This window comes from Rhinatrema bivittatum, chromosome 19 (genome assembly GCF_901001135.1).
Source record: "Rhinatrema bivittatum chromosome 19, aRhiBiv1.1, whole genome shotgun sequence".
In the NCBI taxonomy this organism is placed as follows: Eukaryota; Metazoa; Chordata; class Amphibia; order Gymnophiona; family Rhinatrematidae; genus Rhinatrema; species Rhinatrema bivittatum.
This window is the reverse complement of record NC_042633.1, coordinates 41,102,546-41,125,981: the sequence shown is the minus strand read 5'-3', so window position 1 is coordinate 41,125,981 and position 23,436 is coordinate 41,102,546. Positions and strand designations below refer to the sequence as shown.

Genomic DNA, 23,436 nt, shown 5'->3' with positions numbered 1-23,436 from the left:
CGCTAATCCACCCCCTAATGCAATTAGCACCTATTTAATGCATGTCCCACGGGGAGTGAATGAGTTAGCCCTCATCACATGCTATTAATCATTCACTCCAAATGCAAAAAGATAAATGTGCATCTCAGATATTCATAACCCACTGTCTGGACTGATCCAGGTACGTACAGGGAACACATGCTATTAATCATTCACTCCAAATGCAAAAAGATAAATGTGCATCTCAGATATTAACGCCTGCTTGAGCACATTTAAATAAGTACAGAAAAAACTGCTTTTCTGTACTTTTTTAAAGTATAAAAATTAAAATAAAAATACTTGGCAGACAGCCAAACCTCCGTGTCTGTGTTCATAACCGGCCATCTGCCAGTAATGAAAATGGCCGCCAATAAACTTGAGTTTACCGGCATCGGTCTTCATAACCGGCAGCCACGGCGTGTCGAATTAGCAAGGCAGCGTGAAGGTCGTGCAAGCGACCCTAGCGCCTACTTCCTAGTGTGACCCCCTAATTTACATATTGCATGGCACCCCCCCTTGCGGGCGCTGAAAAGTCAGCACCCACTTTTCACAAAGATTATTGCAGCGGCCCCTTAGAAAGGGCAGGCTGGCTCTGCGTCTAGCGTTGGCTCATTCTGTGCTGCAGGGCTTCAAGCTTCCCCTGAGAGCTTTGTGCCTTCTGTTTGCAAATAGGAAAACCGATATTCAGAACTGAAAAGTTATCCGTCTAATAGGGTCATTCTCTAGTGGGCAATGTGCCGGGATTCTTAAAATTAGGGGAAGGGGGAGGTGTGAGTGTGGGCGGGGTTTGGGCGGAATTCTCTCCCAGCAGCACCGCAGGAAATAACTACACCTTTTCCTGTGGCGCTATGGGGGCAATAGTGTGCAGTGCTGCCACATCGTAGAGTGGCCGGCGCTACCACCATGATCTTCGTGAAGGTCCGAGGGGCGGTCGCCAAACCGAATGGAAGGGTCTGGAAATGGAAATGCTAGTTCAGGATCTTGAAGCAAAGGAACCTCTGGTAAGTCTTGCGGATGGGAAAGTGAAGATATGCCTCTGCCAAGTCGAGAGAAGCGAGGAACTTTCCCTGATGTACCGTCGCTGACCATAGGGTCTCCATGCGGAAGCGAAATACCCGGAGTGGCTTATTGACCTCCTTGGATCCAGGATGGGACGGAAGGCTCCGTCCTTTTTGGGTACCACGAAGGAGATTGAATAGTGGCTCGAGCCCACCTCTCCAGAGGATGGGAGAGATGGCCCTGAGATCCAGGAGTCTGTTGAGGGTCTGCCGTGCCGCTAGCCACTTGTGACTCGAACCGCAAGGCGAGAAGAGGAACCTGTCTCTTGGAATGCGAGCAAAGTCCAACGTGTAACTGTTCCTTAGAATATCCAGGACCCACTGGTCTGAAGTAATACGGACCCCCTCCTCGTAGAAGAGGGAAATGTGCCCGCCGCTCCAGGGCATCAGGGAGCGGGTGAGCCTGGCATCATTGGTAGGGCTTGGACGACACCCCTTGCGACGACCCCTCTCTGGGTTGTCTGCGGCCATGAAAGGAACAGGCCACAACTGCGACCTGAAGGAAGGCGTCCGAGGCGCTGGCTGTCTGGAGCCGCGAAAGCGGTGCTGAGAGCGGGGACGACTTCTGCGGGAGGTGAACGGTCGGTAGGCCGCTGGTGGTCCTTGGGCAGCCGATGCACTGCGTTTCCCCCCCCAGGGACTTGATGAGCTGGTCAAGGTCTTCACCGAAGAGGAACATGCCTTTAAAAAGGATGGAACCCAGACTGGAGTTGGAAGAGGAGCCTGCCACCCAATTGCGAAGCCAACGGGGGTGCCGTACCGAGACCAAGGAAACTATGGATCTTGCCATAACTCGCAACAGGACGTAGAGGGCATCTGCCCCATAGGAAATAACAGCCTCAAGGCGGTCAGCTTGGTCTGCTTCCCCGGGCGGCAGTTGTTGCGAGGTAAGGAGTTGCTGGACCCACCGGAGTCCAGCCCTCAGGGCGAGAGAACTGCAGATGGCCGCACGGACTCCCTGCGCCGAAACCTCAGACTCTCTTGAGGTACACTTCCAGCTTTCTATCCTGGAGGTCGCGGAGGGCTGTGCCCCCCCGTGACAGAGATCGTAGTCCTCTTGGCGACTGCTGAGACCGCTGAGTCTACCTTCGGGATCTTGATCAGGAGTGTCCCACTCTTGCCAAAAGCTGAAGAGGAATGGAACAGGAAACCCCAGGACAAAGGGCGCAGTTCCGCCAGCACCGGATCCCCTTATTGCTAGACGAGGCGACGACAGGCGCGGAGGGCCCTGGGGGGGGTCGACAGGAGGCTCGAGATCCTGCGCCTGTAAGATGTGAGGAATTAAGTTCTCCAGCTCTTCTCTGCGAAATATGCGAAGGACCCACGGGTCATTGCCGCCCAACTGAGTGGCCAGGAGGTCATCCCCTTTTGGCAATGCTGGGTCCCCCCCCAAATCTGGAAGAGAGTCAGCTCCCCCCACCAGGGGGCGCACAAAGTGTACCCTGGGAGGCCACTGAGGGGTCTCTGGGGCTCCCCACCCCTGCATGACAGGGATCCGATGCAGGAGTCTCCGCTAGCCTGGGAGCCTTGGATGGAAGAGGCTCTGTTCCGAGGTGTCTGGGATGCACCAGGCGCTGAAGATAAGGATTGAGTATGCGCACAATGAATTTCGCGGAAAATGTGTGTGGGGGGGGGAGGGTAGGACCAAGGTGGCGTCCCCTGTGGGGTCCTGGGAAGCCAGCTTGGGGACCGGAGAGAGAATCGATGGTGACAGGACAGGTCCATGTAAGCCTCCCCGTCTCCTTTGGAGGTGTTAACCTCCGAATCCAAAATGGCCACCGTTCCCGCTGAAAACGGGAACGGCTCCTGCAGTGCACAGCACGCTGAGGCACACGAAGAAGATGTCAGCGGCGGCCCAGAGATGCCCTCCCCACCAGGGAGGCACCTAGAACAGAGTCTCTCGCACGATCCCCGAGACCCCGGACCGCTGCAGGCCGAGCAACGTGGAGCCCTCAGCAAGCTCGGAGGGGCAGGCTGCAGCCGCAACGGAGCCAAAGGAGAGATGTGCACCGCGGGGGGAGCGGGAAGACGCCTCCGCTCACTCTAATCCCCTTCCAGAGGCAGCAGGGGAATGAAGCCTCCCTGCTGCGGCGGCCCCGGGGAATGCGCGTCTCCGGGCCGCTGGGGAAACCCACGGCGAGGGGGGGGGGGGGGGGGGGGAGGCTGGCCCCACCAGCATCCACCGTCCTAGGCACTGCACTTAAAACCCCTAGAACCTGTGGAAAAAACAAAACAGAAGCAAGTCCCCCAGCGCAACACTTACCCGCAGGAAAAGAGGAAGAAGTGCCCACACAGCACTGCCTGCAAGAGAGACCAAGAACTCTAAACAGAGTCTGTGAAACAATTTTTTTTTTTTTTTTTAAAATAACTTGATCCAACTTCAGAGAAAGAAAAGAATAGAAATCTAAGTGTGGAAATACATCCACCAGGGGGAAGCACCAGGTTCCCCTACTCCTATCTGTTGGAGTCAGAGAGATACAGAGGATGTAGGGAGGGTGCACGGGTTAATATGCCAGCACCCTCCAAAGTTTGCTCTGACTCCCTCTGCTGGACGGGGGACATAACCCACTGTCTGGACTGATCCTGGTTCCTACAGGGAATGTTTTATTTTTGTTATAGCTTTGGCTAGGTATCTGGAGACTGCTCTTGGTGACAATTCATTTTTGCAATCCTTTAAAACAAAAAAAACAAACAAACTCGGATACAGCAACACAAGAGAGCATTTTTATGGTAAGATTAGCCTTTTTTATTTGTCCACATTCAGCTTACTCTGGGATGTACTGCCTGAATGATCCATAGACATACAAAAAAATCCCCTCCCCCAACTCGTTTCTCTTAAAATAAAATCTTCACTTATAAAACTGAAAATACTAATGCATTAAAATTACAGAAAAAGCTGAAACTTCACAAAAAATGGTTTGAATTTTCCAAGAAAAACAAGGAAACAAAAATCCCATTAACAGATGAAGCGTCCTGTCTCTAAAGCCACAGTCTGAAAATCAAACCTGAAAGCTTTAAAAAGGAACAAAAAGGATGCAGGCATTTAAATGAACAAGTTCTATTCAGACAGGGCTCAACTGGTAACTACCAAAGCACTGATGTACAGAGATGTCCAAAACATGGTTAAGGATGGAATTACAAGGTGGACTAGAGACCATTAGTGTGATCAAATATATCACAAAGCACTGCAACATGGAAATGGAGATTTACAGGGTCACTGCGATGCAATAAAACATTCAGAAAGGGGTGGACAGGGCAACAAAAACTCCCTGCCCACTCTCCCCCCAAGGTGGAAAGGGGGGCTTTATCTGTACTGATAATTCATGCTGTGATCTGCATTCCTGCCATAGCCTCCGGTGTTGGCCCCCTGGTTGGGCTGGTAGGTGCCTTGGGCTGCTCCACTGTAATTCTGTCCTGAATTTTGATTGTAGGTGGATTGAGTATACCCTGCAGGATAAGGGAAAAAACCCACAAAAAAGCAGCCCATTAAAACCTGTTTCATTCTTGTATACACTATCACAACCCACACATCTTACTTTACAAATGCCCATTCTGTTCAGGACACAAAGTGGACTACACTTAATGCAACTGATTTATGAATCCGTTTTTCCATAGTTGCTTTCCTATAATCAATGTCTTCAGCCTTGCAAATGTGAAGCAACTTACTCCTGGCTAAAATGCATTCTGTTAAGGAACTGAAATGCCAAGATAGGACTATAGTTTCCAATTACATTCTCTGGCAGAAAAACTGTAAATTCCCTAAAAACGATACAGCTGCAGATCAACTTTCGTGAATAGCCAGAGGTATTTCCGTTTGATTACCTTGGTATGAGCCTCCTCCACCAGCTGGAGCACCACCGCCTCCACCATATCCTTGCTGGGAGCTCGAGTAGTTGGATGCAGCGCCACCTCCACTTCCGTAGGAATTGCCGCCACCTCTGCCGCCTCCACCGCCACCACCTCCACCAACATTACCTTCCCCGCCGTATCCTACAACAGATTTAGCTTTGAAAGCCAGTGACAAAAAGAGAGTTCAAGCACTTTGCAAAAGACCCACGGTTATAATCACCACCACCACCCACTACATATCTCTGAACTCTTCACCACCATCTAAAGTGGATCTGGGGAAGAGACGGGGAACAGTCTGTGAGGTTTAGAAGTCGACTGCAGATTCTTCATCCCGACACCCAACATGTCCAGAAACAAGGGGATCCCCACATTGGCCACAAGCGTGCTTATAGGGCAAGATAACAGTCTGGTAATCCAGGCTTTTCCCAAAGGGTCTGAGCACCAGAGAACTCAACCAGCATATTATAAACAGACTGCTTAGTACCAGGCCAAGCAGACACCAAACTTACTGTATTTGTTCTCATTGTAGTTGTAGTCCTGCCCCCCGCTGGAGTTGTAGGAGTTAGAATAAGAGTAGTTCCCTCCACTGCCGCCACCGCTGCCACCGCCGCCGCCACCAGCAGCAGCAGCACCACCACCACCACCACCTTGACCCCCTTGATTATAATTCTGCTTCTTCTGAGGTGGTGTATAGTTGCTGTACTGATTCTGGTTCTGGTTGTATGATGTTTGATGCTGATTTTGGGACTGGTACCCTTGATGGGACTGATAACCCTGATGGGACTGGTACCCTTGATTCATAGATTTCTGCTGCCCACCGCCATGCTGTTGTTTCTTGGCAGTATGTGGCTTTGTAGGAGCTGGTGTGTTGTAGCCATCACCACCCTGGTAGTAGGATCCATAGCCGGAGCCACCATAACCAGAACCACCGCTTCCACTACCACCGGCATTAGAATGTCCACTGTTACTATAGAACTGGCCTAGAGAGAAAAGGGCAAGATAAGTTCGAAACACTGCTAGGAAGCTGTCAAACACTGCTTCTAAAAATCCACAAGTACATGTTATTTCACCATTTGAAGATACCATATTCCAAAGAAAAATTAGTTTTACCTGATAATTTTCGTTCCTGTAGTACCAAGGATCAGTCCAGACTCCTGGGTTTTGCCCCCCTCTAGCAGATGGAGACAGAGCAGTTACCAAACTCACTCTGCCTATAAATAGGCTGGTGCTACCTACAGTCCGGCAGTTATTACTCAATGTCAAAGCAGAATGGAAATCTAAAAACCATTATAACTATACAGTAAAAGAAACAAACCGGTCCACTGAACCCTCCCAGGTCCTGAACCTTGAGAACCACCTGAGGGCAAAATTCAGAACTCTGCCAATCTGAAATAAGATAATATATAAGAACCGAGCGGACTCTCCCTTTCTCTCATGTCTGAGATGGGCAGGATTCTGGACTGATCTGTGGTACTACAGGAACGAAAATTATCAGGTAAGAAACTAATTTTCCTTTCCCTGTAAGTACCCGGATCAGTCAAGACTCCTGGGATGTACCAGAGCTTCCTTAATTGGGATGGGATCTAGAGAGGACAGCTCGAAGCACTCCCTCTCCAAATCCTCCTGCAACTGAAGCCTGAACATCCAGTCTAATGTCTTGCAAAAGTATGCATGGATTTCCACGTAGCCGTCCTGCATGCGGTGATTCCATCTGACACACTGCCCAAGACGCCGCTTGCGAACGAGTAGAGTGGGCACGCAGACCCGTAGGAAGGGATCTACCCTGAAGGAGATAGGTCTAACTAATAGCCTCTTTTAGCCAACGAGCTATAGTAGTTTTGGACGCCTGCTGTCCTCGTTTAGGACCGCTCCACAGCACAAAGATGGTCAGACATACAAAACTAATTGGTAACCTCTAGGTAACGCAGCAAAGCTCTGCGAACGTCAAACTTCCGCAAGTCACCAGCCACAAGATCCGAACGGTCTAACTCCGTGAAGGCCGGCAGATCAACCGATTGGTTGACATGAAAAGAGGAAACCACTTTTGGTAAGAAAGACGGAACAGTCCTTAAAGAAACTCCTGAATCCGAAATCCACAAAAAGGGTTCCCTACATGAAAGTGCCTGGGAGTTCAGACACCCTACGAGCTGATGTAATGGCCACCAGAAAAATCACCTTCAAGGTAAGAACTTTTAGAGTTGATCTCTTCAAGGGCTCAAAAGGCGCCGAACAAAGAGCAGTGAGGACTAAATTCAGACTCCATGACGGATAGGGATGTCGAAGTGAAGGACGCAAGTGTTTTGCTCCCTTAAGAAAACGAACTACATCCGGATGTGCGACTAACACTATGCCCTGGACGGATCCACCCAAACAACCAAGCACCGTCACTTGCACTCTGAGGGAACCATGACAAACCATTAGACAGGATTGTACAAGACACAGAATATCTGACACCGAAGACCGGGTAGGCATGACCTCTCGGTCCAGACATCAAGTCTCAACTTTCCATAGTCTAACATATGTGAGATTGGTAGAAGTCTTACGCGATCGGAGGAGCGTGGCTACTACAGCCAGAGAACAGCCTTTGCGACTTAACCTCTGCCTTTTGAAAGCCATGCCGCTAGACAGAAGCGGTAGACTTCTTCCAAACAAACAGGCCTTTGATGCAGCAGGTCTGGGAGAACTGGAAACCGCAGCAGGCCCTCCATGGCAAGATTGAGAAGGTCCGCGAACCAGGGACGTCTCGGCCATTCTGGAGCTGCCAGGATGACCTCCGTTGGATGGATCTCTATCCACCTGAGCACTTTGCCGATCAATGGCCAAGGCGGAAAGATGTATAGAAGAACCTCTGTGGGCCAAGGCAGCACTAGGGCATCTACCCCTTCTGCTCCTGTCTCTCCGCAGAGCATAGAACCGTGGAGCTTTGGCATTCCGAAATGTTCCCGTGAGATCCATGCTGGGCGTGCCCCATGCGTTGCAAATGAGTTGAAAAACCGTGTCCGTCAATTCCCATTCCCCGGGATAGAGATGGCGACGACAGTCTGCCTGCACGTTGTCCTCGCCGGCGATGTGAGACGCTGCTATGCTTACCAAGTTTTGTTCTGCCCAGCTGATCAATTGTTGAGCTTCCATCGCCACCGGTTGACTTCTGGTTCCTCCTTGGCGATTGATGTATGCCACCATGGTCACATCGTCTGAGAGAATTCTGACCGACTTGCCCTGGAGAAGAGGATGGAATGCTTGCAATGCCAACCATACTGCCCTGGTTTCTAGTCGATTGATCAACCAGAGAGATTCGACAGGAGACCAAAGTCCTTGTACCGATTTCCCTTGGCATACCACTCCCCAACCAGAGAAACTGGCATCGGGTGGTAAGACTGTCCAGTCAGGCACTTCTAGGGGAGGGGGGGGGGGGGGGGACGACTCCTCGGACTAAATTGTCCATCACCAACCACCAGTCGAGACTGGATCGCACTGCCTCCATAAGCGGCAAAGGTAGTTGAAAAAGCTCGGAGACTGGGTTCCATCGGAAAGCAAGAGGGACTGTAAACGCCTCATATGAGCAAAGGCCCAGGGTACAAGTTCTAATGTTGAAGTCATCGACCTGAAAATAATCTGACTGGGTGGGTGCTTGAGCATTAAACCTCTTACTTGGACTTGCAGCTTGGAGATGCGTTCCGTGGTAAGAAAAACTCTGCCCTGCTGAGTGTCGAATAGAGCACCCAAATACTCTAACGACTGAGTGGGCTCCAGTCAGCTCTTGGCGAAATTGACCACCCAGCCCAGCGATTGCAGGAGCTGAAGTACTCTCTGAATCGCCTCCTGGGCAAGCGCTTTCGATTTTGCACGAATCAGCCAATCGTCCAAGTAAGGATGTACCAGCAACCTTTCCCTGCGGAGATGGGCTGCCAACACCATCACCTTGGTGAACATCCTGGGCACTGTGGCTAGACCGAAGGGCAGAGCCTGAAACTGAAAATGCTGCTCCAGTACCGAAAACCTAAGAAACCCTCTGGTGGTCTGACCGAATGCCTATATGAAGATCTGCTTCCGTGAGGTCTAAGGATGCTAGAAACTCTCCCTTGCGCACAGAGGCAATGACTGACCAGAGCATCTCCATGCGAAACCGGGGGACCAGATATCAATTTACTTTTTTCAGATCAAGAATGAGCCGAAAGGATCCCTTTTTTTTGCCACTATGAAGTAAATGGAGTAATGGCCTTTCCTTCTTGCCTCTGGAGGCACAGAGACGATGGCCCCTAGTTGCAGAAGTCATTGCAAAGTGTCCTGCACCGCTCTTCGCTTGGTTTCATAACTGCAGGGAGAAATTAGAAACCTTATTTTCCCGCAGAGATTGATATCTTCCAGGTCTTTACCAAAAAGTAATTTGTTTTTGAAGGGCAAGGACCCTAGCTGTGACTTGGAGGAGACATCCACCGACCAGTTTCTCAAAAGAGGAGCCTACGGAGCTGAGACAGCTGAAGCCATTGATCTGGCCGATGTGTGCAGTAGATCATGTAGTGCATCTGCGCTGTACGCCACCAAAGCTTCCAGACGACCTGCCTGGGCCGCCTCTTCATCAGATAAGGCGGCGTTAGCTTGCAACTGCTGAATTCAGTGGAGACCTGCTCGTAAGGTGAAATTGCTGCAAATAGCCACATGCACTCCCAGTGCTGAAACCTCAAAAATCCTTTTAAGTTGCACCTCCAAATTCCTGTCTTGCAGGTCCTTGAGTGCTGTAGCTCCGATCATGGTCTTCTTGGTAACAGAGCACACTGCCGCATCTACCTTGGGTACTCATAGTGGCTCTAAAGCATCCTCTGGCAGAGGATATAGCTTGTCCATGGCTTTACACACTTTCAATCCCAGGTCCGGGGTATCCCATTCCCAGAAGAGCAAATCTGTAGCTGAGACATGAAAGGGAAAGGAAGAAGCAGGGCCTCTCAGACCCAGCAACACTGGATCCATAGCACCCAGTTTAGATTCCTCAGGGGGACATTCAATGCCCAGTTCAGCTAAAATAGAAGGAATAAGGGGACCCAACTCCTCCTTTCTAGAGAGGCGCACCACCTTAGGGTCATCCCCCTTCCGCAGCATGTGCCCCACGCATTGTACCTTGGTGCTGTAAATCAGGGTCTACATCCACCCCCTGTGGGGGGCTTGAGCAGTAGGTCTAGGTCATCTGGATCATAATCCTGACTAGAAGTATATGTAGTAATCTGGGGAACCCCTGACCGACGGGGATGCTTAGGCTGAGCAGGCTCCACACCTCCCTTAGAGGTAGACCTTTTCTTAGCAGAGGGCTTAGATCCTTGAGAAATAATTTTTTTTTTTTTTTACCAGATTGCAGCTTCCCTAACTTCCTCTCCTTGTAAGCTTTATGAAGCAATACCACAAATTGTGACAAAAAAGAAGAAGAGGAGTCGTCAGAGGCCCCCTCGAGGCTATCCTCCATTGCAGGGGAATTAGGCTGTAAAGGTTCCCTGTCCCTTGGGAAAACTTGCTGGGGAGAAAGAGGAGGTAAAACCCCCTCCTCCAGTGCTGCACTAGACAACCCTGAATAACTGGAAAACGGTCCCCCGTTCCCATGCTGAACAGGAACTGATCAGCCTCAGAGTGAATTGCAGCAGACGTCCCAATCTGGAATGGGGCAGACTTTGATTTAACTAGTTTTACCATTTTAATTTTTTTTTTTTTTGGCTCCCGACAGCCCCTCCCCCCGGGATGCAAGCAGAGCAAAGGCCCTCCCTGGAGAGCCGCGCGGACTGACCCGCACATGTGGCAAATGGACGAACACGGCATCAAGTCGTGACAGGAAAATAAAGACAAAATAAATTAAAGAAAATTCAATGAATAAACAGCAAACCGAAAGGCAAATACTGCACTGCGACAGGGAGTGAAGGTGAGAGAGCTGGTGCGGGAGAAAACGAAAGCAAAACTTTTTTAAAATTATAAAACTTGCCCGGCAGTGGTCCAAGTTGCTGATCCCTTCGGGTTGAGTGAGCCGGGCTCCCCGGTGTCACCCCCAAGATGCTAAGTAGATAAGTAGGGCCCTCGACCCTGTGAAGCAGCTGCCTCAGATCAGCATGGGATGGCTCTCTCAGAGCCCAACAACCACTGTGCTGCCACAAGCTCCTTTCTTTTATATTCTTTTTAAATAAAGCTGAAATAATCCAGAAACAAGACAAAAAAGTCCCCTAAACTAACTAAACACAAGATAATCAACTTAAGCACACAGCCCAGACTATAGGTTTGGCACCTCTCCCATCTGCTGGAGACAGAAGAATACTGCCGGACTGTAGGTGGCACCAGCCTATTTATAGGCAGAGTTTGTTTTGATAATTGCTCTGTCTCCATCTGCTAGAGGGGGAGCAAAACCCAGGAGTCTGGACTGATCCGGGTACATACAGGGAATTCTGGTTTTTCCCCCATTTTCTTTAAGCAGCAGGTTTGGTGCAATTCTGTTTTCAGAACTATAATGCAGACAAAGTGGGGTTGCTTACCTGGGACAGCATAGAAACATAGAAAGGCCCATCTAGTCTGCCCAGCAAGCTTTCACACCTTTCTTCTTCTCTCACATACTTATCTGTTTCTCTAGGCTCTTAGTAACCTTTTATTCTATTTCCCTTCCACCCCCGCCATTAATGTAGAGAGCAGTGTTGGAACTGCATCTAAGTGAAATAGCTTAGTTAGGGGTAATAACCACCGCAATAAGCAAGCTACACCCATACTTATCTGTTTACCCAGACTATGTAATTCAGTCCTTGTTGATTGTTGCCTGAATATAGATCCACCTTTCTTCATTCCCCCCTGCTGTTGAAGCAGAGAGCTATGCTGGTTTTGTATTGAAAGTGAATATCAGACTTGCTCCCCTGCCGTTGAAGCAGAGGGCTATGCTGGATATGCGTCTTCACCACTTCCTCCGGAAGGGCGTTCCAGGTATCCACACCACCCTCTCCGTGAAGAAATACTTCCTGACATTGGTTCTGAGTCTTCCTCCCTGTAGTTTTAAATCATGACCCCTGATTCTTCTGATTTTTTTGCAATGGAAAAGGTTTGTCGTCTTTGGATCATTAAAACCTTTCAAGTATATGAAGGTCTGTATCATATCACCCCCACTCCTCCTTTCCTCCAGGGTGTACGTATTTAGATTCTTCAATCTCTCCTCATAAGTCATTTGGTGAAGACCCTCCACCTTTTTGGTCGCCCTTCTCTGGACCGCCTCCATCCTGTCTCTGTCCCTTCGGAGATACGGTCTCCAGAACTGAACACAATACTCCAAGTGAGGCCTCACCAAGGACCTGTACAAGGGGATAATCACTTCCGTTTTCTTACTCAATATTCCTCTCTCTATGCAGCCCAGCATTCTTCTGGCTTTAGCTATCGCCTTGTCACATTGTTTCACAGACTTCAGATCATTAGACACTATCACCCCAAGGTCTCTCTCCTGCCCCGTGCACATCAGCTCTTCTCCCCCCATCGAATACAGTTCTTCCGGATTTCCACTCCCCCCATATGCATGACTCTGCACTTCTTGGCATCTAATCTCAGCTGCCATATCTTCGACCACTCTTCCAGTTTCCTTAAATCCTCTTTTATATTCTTTTTAAATAAAGCTGAAATAATCCAGCATAACAGTTAAGTGGGTGATGTCATCTGACAACACAGAGGTTGATACCACTCATAGCTCACAAGAATCAAGCAGCTTTTCTGAGCATGCATAGTACTTTTCTGTCTTATACCTAGCTTATTCCATTATCCACAAAGAATACTTGAAATAAGTAAGCAACCCCACTTTCTCCCTGGACAAGCAGTACAATATAGCTAGCAAGTGGGGATTCTCAAGCTGAGGGTTGCATTAGAACTAAGACCAAATCCTGTCTGCTGCAACATGGAATGTTGGAGTCTTAAATACAAGTCAGCACAGCTTGACCAAAGCTACTTGTCCATCTTAGATTCCTTATCCAGATAATGCCTGGTAAAATATATGTAACTGATAACCAAATATCAAATGTCCAGGATGGATGCATAGTTACAATGTGCCACAAAGGTGGCCACTACCCTGTTTTGATGAGTTACCACCAATTTGATGAGTTAGTACCAATTTGAGATCAATACTTTTATAGTAAGTTATGCATTGAGACAGCCTTCTGGATAACATCTTACTGGAAACCCCCATTTGTTTAAAATCATATAAGAGTGGCTGTGAATTTTCTGTAAGGTTTTGTTCCTACCTAGGTAAAAGAAGGCCTCTCCTACAATCCAAAGTTATGTAAAGCTAGCACTGCCACTGTTGAACGTGGTTTTGGAAAAAAAATGTTGACATGTTTTGGATCAAATGGAACTGTGATATCTCTGGATGTTCTTAGTATCACTGGCTTTAAATATCTGAGTGTACAGCTTGTAGTTCACAATCTTCTAGATGAAGTAAATACAATTATAAAACAGTTTCCATGTAACGAATTTCATCTGCGTTGCAGCTATGGGCTTGAAAAGTGCTTTGATTAGCTATCAAGTCCCACTGAGGTGGTGGGGATTTTATTGGAGGTCTCAAGTTATAAACGCCTTTCATAAACTTAGATAAGAACGAGTCATGAGAAACTGGTAAACCTTATGTTTAGACTATGATGGCATCTAGTTGTACTTGTACTGGTTTTGTTTTTAGGCCTGCCCTTGGCAAAATTAAGTAGATTATGTAGTAAATTTGGTTTGGAACAAGAAACTGGGTCCTTATATTGAGAACAGCAATTCTAAAATCTCTTCCATTTACGATTATAGGACTTTGATGCTAAAAGAACTTCCTTTACTTTCTGTGGTAGAGTGTCTTTCAATTGACCTTCAACATCTACACTATTAGTGCCAATGTGGGAAGATTTGGGTGAAGGATGAAGCCTCAAAAGGAGAAATTACTTACCTAATAATTTAGTTTTCCTTAGTGTAGAAGGATGGACTCAGGACCAATGGGTATTGTGCTCTTCTGCTAGCAGATGGGAGAGAGTCAGATTTCAAAGCTGACATCACTTTAGATATAACCCTGCAGTAACCTCAGCTCTTCAGTATTCTTTGAAAAGCCATTGTGGATATATCTTTGCTTAAATAACTTTATTAAACTTGAGTAAAACTTGAACTGGTTCGACTAATTTCCAAATTGGAGACCGCCAGTGCACTCAACCAATTAACGACGACACCAGACTAACTGTGGGTGTCCTGAACTAGGGGTAGGCCATGGCGTACCCGTATTTGCTTAGTCTCAAGGTTTATCATCAGAGGTTCTCCTTTTCTGGGGCAGCGGTGGGCAGGATGCTGAGTCCATCTGTCTACACTAAGGAAAACGAAATTATCAGGTAAGTAATTTCTCCATTTCCAAGCGTGTAGCCAGATGGACTCAGGACCAATGGGATGTATAACAGCTATACCCGGACAAGGCGGGAGGCTGCCCGTGGCCCACTTAATACTGCCCTTGCAAAGGCTGTATCTTCCCGGGCCTGAACATCCAGGTGGTAGAACCTGGAGAAGGTGTGTATGGAGGACCACGTCGCCACCAGATAGATCTCGGCAGGCAACAGCAGCTTGGTTTCTGCCCAGGAGACTGCCTGGGCCCTCGTAGAACGAGCCTTAACCTGTAGTGGTAAGGGCTTTCCTGCCTCTATGTAGGCTGCCTTGATTACTTCTTTGATCCAGTGGGCTATGGTTTCCCGCAAGGCTGCTTCTCCTCATTTCTCCTGCTGTGAAGAACGAATAAGTGATCCTGTTCCAATCTTTCCAGGTATTGCACCAGGAGTCTTCTGACATTCAGGTGGCAAAGAAGGCACAAGTCTTCGAGTCCTTATGTTCATCTGGAGCTGGTAGCGAGATGGTTTGGTTCAAGTGAAACTCGGAAACCACTTTCGGAAGGAAGGAGGGGATGGTGCGCAGTTGTATGGTTCCAGTTGTGAACCTGTGGAACGGCTCCCGACAGGAGAGAGCCTGTAGTTCTGAGATGTGACGAGCTGAACATATTGCCACCAAGAATGCAGACTTCAATGTTAAGAGGCGTAGTGACAGACTGTGTGTTGATCTGAAGGAAGCCCCAGGTAGGAAGTCTAATACTAGATTGAGATTCCATAGAGGCACCGGGCCACCATGGTCGCATTATCTGACAGAACCCTGACCAACTTGCCTCGAACCAGCGGAAGGAAGGCCTATAGAGCCAGGTGAACTGCCCTGGTCTCCAAACAATTGATGGACCAACGAGCTTCCTGCGGGGACCACATCCCCTGTACCGAATTCCAGAGACAAACTGCTCCCCAACCGGATAAGCTGGCATCCATGGTGACCACTGTCCAGGAGGGAACCGTCAGCGGCACTCCTCCGCTCAAGTTGTCTGGACACAACCACCAATCCATGCTGGACCGGGCCGACTGGTAGCGGTAACGGAAGATGAAATAGTTCCGAAACCGCGTTCCACCAGGAAAGCAACGCTGACTGTAAGGGACGCATATGAGCAAAAGCCCAGGGAACCAATTCCAACGTCAAAGTCAAGGATCCCAACATTTGAAGATAACCCCAGACTATTGGCATGGGCTTGGCTAACAAGCGCAGAGCTTGATCTTGTAACTTGAGCATGCGTGTCCGCGTGAGAAACACCGTTCCCCGACGAGTGTCTAATAAAGGCTCCCAAAAACTCCAGAGACTGAGAAGGAACCAAGTGACTTCTGGCCATATTGATTACCCAGCCGAGCTTCTGTAACAAGTGAATCACCCGTTGAACCGCTTCCTGACAAAGCTTCTCCGACTTTGCCCGAATCAGCCAATCATCCAGATACGGGTGTACCAGGAAACCTTCCCTGCGAAGATGCGCTGCTACCACCACCATAATCTTGGTGAACGTGCGAGGCCCGGTGACAAGGCCAAACATTAACGCCTGGAACTGGTAATGTTGACCCATCACAGCGAACCTTAGGAATCTGTGCTCTGCACGGATTCCGATATGAAGATACACTTCCGTGAGGTCCAGTGGTGCTAGAAACTCTCCCTGCTTCACCGAAGCGATCACGGACCTTAGAGTCTCCATACGAAAACGAAGTATTCACAGACACTTGACGCTCTTCAGGTTGAGAATCTGTCGAAAGGTTCCTTCTTTCTTTGGTACCACGAAATAAATGGAATACTGGCCTCTGCGAAGGTCATGCGGCGGAACTGGCACAATCGTGCCGAGGTCGCGAAGACATCTCAGTGTCTCCCGTACCGCTCGGCGTTTTTCTGAAAACCCGTTAAGGTGATACCAGGAAACACTGGCGGGGCTGCCATGCAAAATCTAATGCGTAACCTTGACTTATCACCTCTAGGACCCACTGATCCGAGGTGATCCTGGTCTGCTCCTCGTAAAACCAAGACAATCTGCCTCCGACCACCGGTACCAAGGAGTGGACCGGCTGTACATCATTGTGAAGATTTACCACTGTGTATTCTGACCGGCCCCTGGTCGGCTAAAGCGGCACACACGAAAGGACTGCGAATACGTCTGCTGCCGGTTGGCACTATGATGAAAAGAGGATACCGACCCTCGCGAATTCAGAGGTTTCTGACCTCCCCGAAAACGGGAATGTGACTGAGGAGTCCCTCTAGACCTAGATCTGTCCTCCGGCAAGCGATGTACTTTATTCTTGCCGAGAGACTCAAATTCTCCAGTTCTTTGCCAAACAATAACTTGCCCTTAAATGGTAGCGAACCTAACCGGGCTTTAGACGACACATCCGCCACCCAATGGTGGAGCCACGGCAAGTGTCGCGCCGATACCGCCGAAACCATGGATCTAGCCAATGTGCGAAGTAAATCATAAAAGGCATCCGCACTATAGGCAATCACCACTTCTAAACGCCCCGCCTGAAGCGCTTCCTCCTGTGAAAGATTCATTGGCCAACAACTTTTGAACCCACCGAAGTCCCACTCGCAGAAATTACTGCAGATGGCCGCACGAATCCCTAGTGCGGAGACTTCAAATATCTTAAGCTGTATCTCCAGCTTTCGATCTTGTAAATCCTTGAGAGCCATTCCCCCGGTAACCGGGATGGTGGTCTTTGTGACCGCCGCCACCACATCTATATCTTTAGGACCTTCAACAGCTCCAACTCGTCCTCAGGAAGAGAGTAGAGCTTATCCATCGCTTTATCCACTTTAAGTCCGTAATCTAGGGTATCCCATTCCTTGAAGAGTAAATCTGACACTGAAAAATGTAATGGAAAGGAGGATGGAGGACCTCTCAGGCCCAGTCTCGCTCCTAGTCTGGACTCTGCCTGCGGCAACTGTATGCCTAACTCACCAAGAATTGCCGGGATAAGGGGCCCCAACTCATCTTGCCGAAAGAGACGTACTACTTTGGGGTCATCCCCGTCTGCCCCATGGGTACCTCTCAGGCTACCTGCTAACTGCTCACCGTCCCCCTCAATCCCCCTTGGGAGTTGGGATGGTGGGTCCTAGTCCCCCTGATGCTCCTCTGAGTCATCGGTATCCGTAGAGATATCGGGATCTCCCCACGGGGTCCGCAGTCTGAAAGTCCGGGGCCCCTCAGCGGGATCAGACGCCTTGACGGGCCTAGCCCACTTCCCCGACCCTGTCGAAGGGTCGGGGTCATGAGACCCCTGTGGCCTTTTCCGTGCTAATCTACGTGCCTTAAATGCCTTGTGCATTAATAAAACAAACTCCGATGAACAAGAAGAATCAGAGGACCAATCCGCCGGATCCCCTTCAGGGACCTCCGAATCACTGGTAGAGCGTGGCCTTGCAGGTTTGTCCCCCTCAGGGACAGTGTTGGGGCGATAAACGCGGCTGCGAGTCCTCCTCCCCCCGATCCGACGGGGACGCGGGAACCGCGGGACCCAGAGGAAACAAAATGGTGGACACTCCCGCCGACACAGAGTCCCTAGAGCCCAAAATGGCGCCTGTTCCCACACTCCGTGGGAACGGGCCTGACCCGGACCTGGGCTTGTTCCCCAGAGCTGCGGCTCTCAATGGCGCTCAACCCCGCTCTCCATCCGGGAGCGAAGACGCATCTTCGCCCCCCCGAAACACAGCTGGAACACAGGCTGTTTCGGGAGAGGCGCCGCGCAGCACTGAAAGCTTGGCAAGCCGTCTGACATGGCATGCTCCACACTTAAAACTGCGACCAACTCACGAGGCTCACCGACCCACGATGCACTACCCCCCCGAACACGGCCGGGACGCAAAAAATAAGAAGCTTTGGCACCCAACCAAAGCAATACAAGAAAAATACAAACTTACTTTTTTTTTTAAATACCATTACTGATCACCGCCGGCTCCAGGACCACCTGGGGGGAGTGAGCTGGGCTCCCCGGTGTCACCCCCAGTGAGGAAAACAGACGCTGGTAAATGAGACAACTCCACACTTCAGCGGCCTCTGAAACCAGGGGGGGGGAATGGTCCCTTCAGGACCTCACAACCCCCTGGGAGGCATGCGACTGGACCTGCAGGCAAGCCACTACGGTCTCAATACTAACCTAACTACCACTTTCTCTTTTTTTTTTTTTTAAACTAACTAGGCCTCAGCACAGACTGTAGGTTTTGCACCCTCTCCACGTGCTAGGAGACAGAAGAATACTGCCAGACTGTAGGTGGCACCAGCCTAGATAAGGCAGTTTTGTTTGTAAACTTCTGTCTCCATCTGCTGGGGGGGGTCTGGACTGATCCGGGTACATACAGGGAAATCATGTTATGCAAGTAAGGAGTAAGTCTAGTGGTTAGAGCAGCAGGCTACAAAACCAGGGTTCAAATCCCACTGCCGCTCCCTGTGACCTTGGGCAAATCACTTTGGCTCTAAGTTTATATCTAAGACAACGAAGGGTAGATTCATTAAAGCTTTTCTCCATTTTGTCTCTATAGGGAAAATCCTTAGTGAATCAGGTACTTAGAATGTGAGCCCTCTGGGGACAGGGAAATACCTACAGAACCTGAATGAAATCCACTTGAAGTGCCAAAAAGCAGAATATAAAATAAAAATAAAATAAGAGAAGATGGATCAAGTTAGGTAGTGGCCATTAAGTTTCCACCATGGTTCAGCCATCTATGGAAACTACAGGCAAAGTACCACAGTGGAAGAAGAGATGGCTAGAATGAGCAGGTCGGAGACTGCAAAAAAACAAAAATCAGCAAAGACTAAAAAGTTAACTCAAGGAGGAGCTACAGGAAACAAGACTCAGTCCATTTAGTAACTCAAGTGGTGGTAACAGTAATGGCAAACACCGCCACCACTTCCCCGTGAACCAGTCTTTCAAGTATAAAGCAGCTACATTTCAATTTTACAAAGCTTCAAAAGTAATAAATCCCCTGAATGAAAGGTTTCAGACCTATTATGCTAATAACTTCATGCACCCCATATATGTAGGAAAAAGTCCAAACCCCCGATTTTGACATTACGGATACAAAAAACAGCAGGTCACTTCATTTAAGACATTTATTCCTTTGTATAAAAAGTTTTAAACAGTAACATTCTAAAAATAAAATCATGCATTAGAATGGTTGTTTAAAAAATATACAGAACTGAACAGAAAGTTGTATCCACTGAAGATGTAAAACTTGCCTGAAGGAAAATATAATCTGCAGTTCAAAAGCATGTTCTTTTGAAAATAAAAACCATCAGTTTGCTGCTCTTTATAAACTGGAATTCAATCCAATCATAAAAAATGTCTTCACTGTGAAAATGACCCAACAGTGTCAATAGAACTACTTTTTTTTTTATTCCCAATAAAGGGGCCATCCACATTAGAAGCATCATGGCAGCAAGTCTGGTCTGACATAAGCCAACGGACTTCAACAATGAACCACCTCATTAAGCCGCAAAGCTTTCAAAAATTAACTCCAGGCTTGCTCACCTCACACACTATAAGCTAAAGAAGCAGCAAAGTGACAGATCATGCCATTTAATACCAATTTTTTTTTTTTATTTTTTTTTTTAACAGAACTGAAAAGGAAAAAAATGTCCCCACATTCAGAACTTGGGGTGGGGGAGTCTAGGACCAGGGAGACCCTTTAAGCTATAACTTTATTCAAGTTTATAAGTCACAGTATCTCCAGAGCAAAACTACACTAAGCCTATTTAAAAACAGCTGCTATGTTAATTGAAGTGAAGGGGTTTACTTCCTGCTGGCTATCCTTGAAATACCTTTGGTCATAACAGCATGGCAGACAGTGATATCCATTGGCTACTACAGTGAAGCCAGCTCTATGTACCCCTTAGTACAGTCTGCTCTAACTTGCCAGCCCCCATTTTTACCACTCTAGTGTTTAATGGAACTACTTATCCCCTATGTCCATGGGGAGCAAACTAAATTCTGAAAAAAGTCTCTGGAAAAGCTTTTCCTGTTACCCTTCAGGACACATACGTAAGTAACCTGCACAACGTCAGGCATTATACCACCATGTTGGGAAAGTGAAATCAGTATGAAATTAAGGATCCCTCTTTTCTGAATGCTGCCAAATTATGCGGATAAACCATCAGAAACCAGGCATCTCCTTTTATCCATGTGAAAGGCCTGAACTATGTTGCAAGATGGAAAAACCCAGGCTGTGCTGGTTAATATGTTGAGATTCACAATTTCTTGCAAACCCATGCGATAGATTGTCAAAAGGTTCCCAATTTAAAAAGTATGCAAAAATCACACAAAAAAAATGTACTGCTGCAAAGACACTATATTAGTTCTTCCATTAGGTATAAATAACTTAATGCATCCCACTGAAAGCCAAGGGGCTTTTCCCTTTATTCCAGCTGCACTGTAGGACAAAAAGCCACAAGTGTTCTTTGACGAGGTTCCTCTGCTGTTGCATACAGGGGGACCAGAGCTCAATAGGCAGTCACATTTAAAACCAGTCTTAAAATTCTGCAGGCTAAGACTTGTTTCAGACAAGTAGCGATGGAAAGTCACTGTCGAGACACCCACAGTGAAGCACAGGGAACACAGCACAGACACTTGGGGGTTTTGGAGATGGAGAAAAATGAAGTAAAAAGCTGTGTTGTGTATAATACTGTGTTTTGTTTTTTATTTAAAGATGATCTAGGCAGATGCAAAATCATGATAGCCGTAGCAGCCTGTGAAAAAGTCACCTACAAAAGGGGGAGACAGAGCAGAGAAAAAAAATTAGAAATTTTTGAAAATGGCACGAAGCGCCACATTTAATTTGTATTTAATTTTAATTTTTTTTTTAGATTTCTCTGCTCCTGTCACCCCCAAAAGATGGCTTCTCCTCAGAGAACAAATAAGCTGTTTGCATGGAAAGTAAAGATTTCCCAAGAGTAGTGGAATGCTTTGCATGGCTCAACCAAAGCAGAGAAATGTAAAAGACTGGAGAAGAATCCTGGATTTTAACTTTGGTTTGGCTGATTTTTTGAACAATTCTGTCTCCATCTTTTTGTCTAATGCCTCAATCCTACGTGGGGCCTATGACCATGTCTGAGGCACTGGCAATGCCACCGTTTGTTGAAAAGCTTAAGAGATGCTTAATCCTCCGATTTTCAGCCTCCTAGTTAAAAATGCTGAAATACTTACTGTAACCTGCTGTTGCTGAATTTCCATAATTGTAATTCCCTCCATAGTTCCCACCGTAGCTGCCGCCGCCGCCGCCGCCACCACCTACAATAGAAGAATCACAGAGGTTACTGACCTGGAGAAAGAGGATAAGGGCTACACGTAACCACCACCAGTAACTGCTCAGGCATAAAAAGAATGGAAAGAAAAAGGGCTGAGATTTTGACACTGTTGTAACTACAGAAAAGAATTAAAGCAAGATGTCAAGAAGATTAAAAGATCTTTCACTACTAGCAGGTCCCTGGCCCTTAACTCTGAATGACAGCATCTTTTCTTACCAGAATTCATGTAGCCATGGTTGGCACCGCCACCATATCCACCCCTGCCTCTTCCCCTGCCTCTGTTGCCACCTCCTCTCCCACGGCCACGAAGGTTGGGTGGTGGTGGCACTTCATTATGCATGGGGCCACCCATACCAAAACCTTGATTATGCTGCTGGAGGCAAACAAACAATTACAGGAAGTAATTTCCTTGCAGTACTAACACAAAACAAACCCCTTCTGCTCATTTCAAAGTGCCCAGTGAAACAGAAAGGCAGCCAGACCCAGTGGATCACCAATTTTTTTGAATCATAAAACAATCTCTGCTTATGGACTGGGTCTGTTTTCTGTATTGAAATAAAAAACAAATCACAGAAGTCTGCACAGAACTTCAAGACTTTCTAAAACAAACCAGCAATATCAGTAAAAGTCTCATCTTCAACTTAATCCAACAGGGGCACTATCATTCAGAAGTCTTACAGGAGATAACTGCTCCAGTAATACCAGTACCCACAACAGCCAAGACAGGATAGTGGAGAAATTACTTACCTGACAATTTTGTTTTCCTTAGTGTAGACAGATGGACTCAGGACCAGTGGGTTATGGGCTCCCCCTGCCAGCAGATGGAGTCAGGTTTCAAAGCTGCTGTCACCCTAGATCCACACCCCTGCAGTGACCTCAGCCCCTCAGTATTCTCTTCAAAAGCCACTGTGGACGTTTTCTTGAACAAACTTGTCTAAAAAAGGATAACCATAACTGTACTCAAATATACATGCTGAATCCCAGCAAGATTACAGATGCCCTAATCTAGGGACTGGGTGACAGCTTATACGTACCCTCTTGCAATTGAGATACACCTCAAGGGTGATTCTCTGGCACCGGGATGCTGAATCCATCTGTCTACACTAAGGAGAACGAAATTATCAAGTAGGTAATTTCTCTATTTCCTAGCGTGTAGCAAATGGACTCGGGACCAATGGGATGACAAAAGCTACTCCTAAACGGGGTGGGAGGCTGCCCACGGTCCAGTTAGCACCGCCCTTGCAAAGGCAGAGTCTCCTCGGGTCTGTATGTCCAGGCGATGAACCTGGAGAAAGTGTGCAAGGAGGACTACGTTGCCACTCAGATGTCGACAGGAGACAGTAGCTTAGCTTCTGCCCAGAATACTGCTTGGCCGCTAGTGGAATGAGCTTTAACCTGAAAGGGTAATGGCTTCCCTGCCTCTACAGAAGCTCTCATCATCATCTCCTTGATCCAGCAAGCTATGGTAGCTCACAAAGCTGCTTCACTTTGTTTCCTTCCACCGTGAAGAATAAACAAGCGGTCCATCTTGCGCACCGGTTCCAAGATTTCCAGATACCGCACTAAAAGCCTACTGATCATTGTGTTTATCCAGGGACAGTAAGGAAATGGATTGATTCAAATGAAACTCCGAGACTACCTCGGGCAAGAAGGAACTGTGTGAAGCTGTAATGCTCCTGGAGTCATCTGGAGGAAAAGCTCCCAATACGATAAGGCCTGAAGTTCTGAGATGCGATGAGCCGAGCGTACCTTCATCAAGAACAGTCTTCAGCGTTAACAGGCGCAGGGATAAACTGCAGTGGGCAAAAGGAGGGCCAGCTAAAAAAAAAAAATGCAATACTAGATTAAGATTCCACAGGGGAACCGGCCACC

The 23,436-nt window shown here is 48.0% G+C and overlaps 1 protein-coding gene across 6 annotated transcripts in view; it reads right to left on the bottom strand.

The window, feature by feature from the left end:
- Positions 1-3,800: 3,800 nt before the first annotated feature.
- Positions 3,801-23,436, bottom strand: part of ILF3 (interleukin enhancer binding factor 3) — a 76,480-nt gene continuing 56,844 nt past the window's right edge. For 2 of the 6 annotated variants that reach the window (XM_029585402.1, XM_029585404.1), the window contains exons 16-20: positions 21,781-21,937; positions 21,464-21,547; positions 5,435-5,905; positions 4,899-5,081; positions 3,801-4,523 (exon numbers count right to left, since the gene is read on the bottom strand). In XM_029585402.1, the coding sequence (XP_029441262.1) occupies positions 4,381-4,523; positions 4,899-5,081; positions 5,435-5,905; positions 21,464-21,547; positions 21,781-21,937 (1,038 nt within the window). In that variant the 3' untranslated portion in view covers positions 3,801-4,380. Of the gene's footprint in view, positions 4,524-4,898; positions 5,082-5,434; positions 5,906-19,356; positions 21,022-21,463; positions 21,548-21,780; positions 21,938-23,436 lie in introns of those variants that run through there. The other 4 variants (XM_029585405.1, XM_029585403.1, XM_029585406.1 and 1 more) reach the window with 4 other exon arrangements.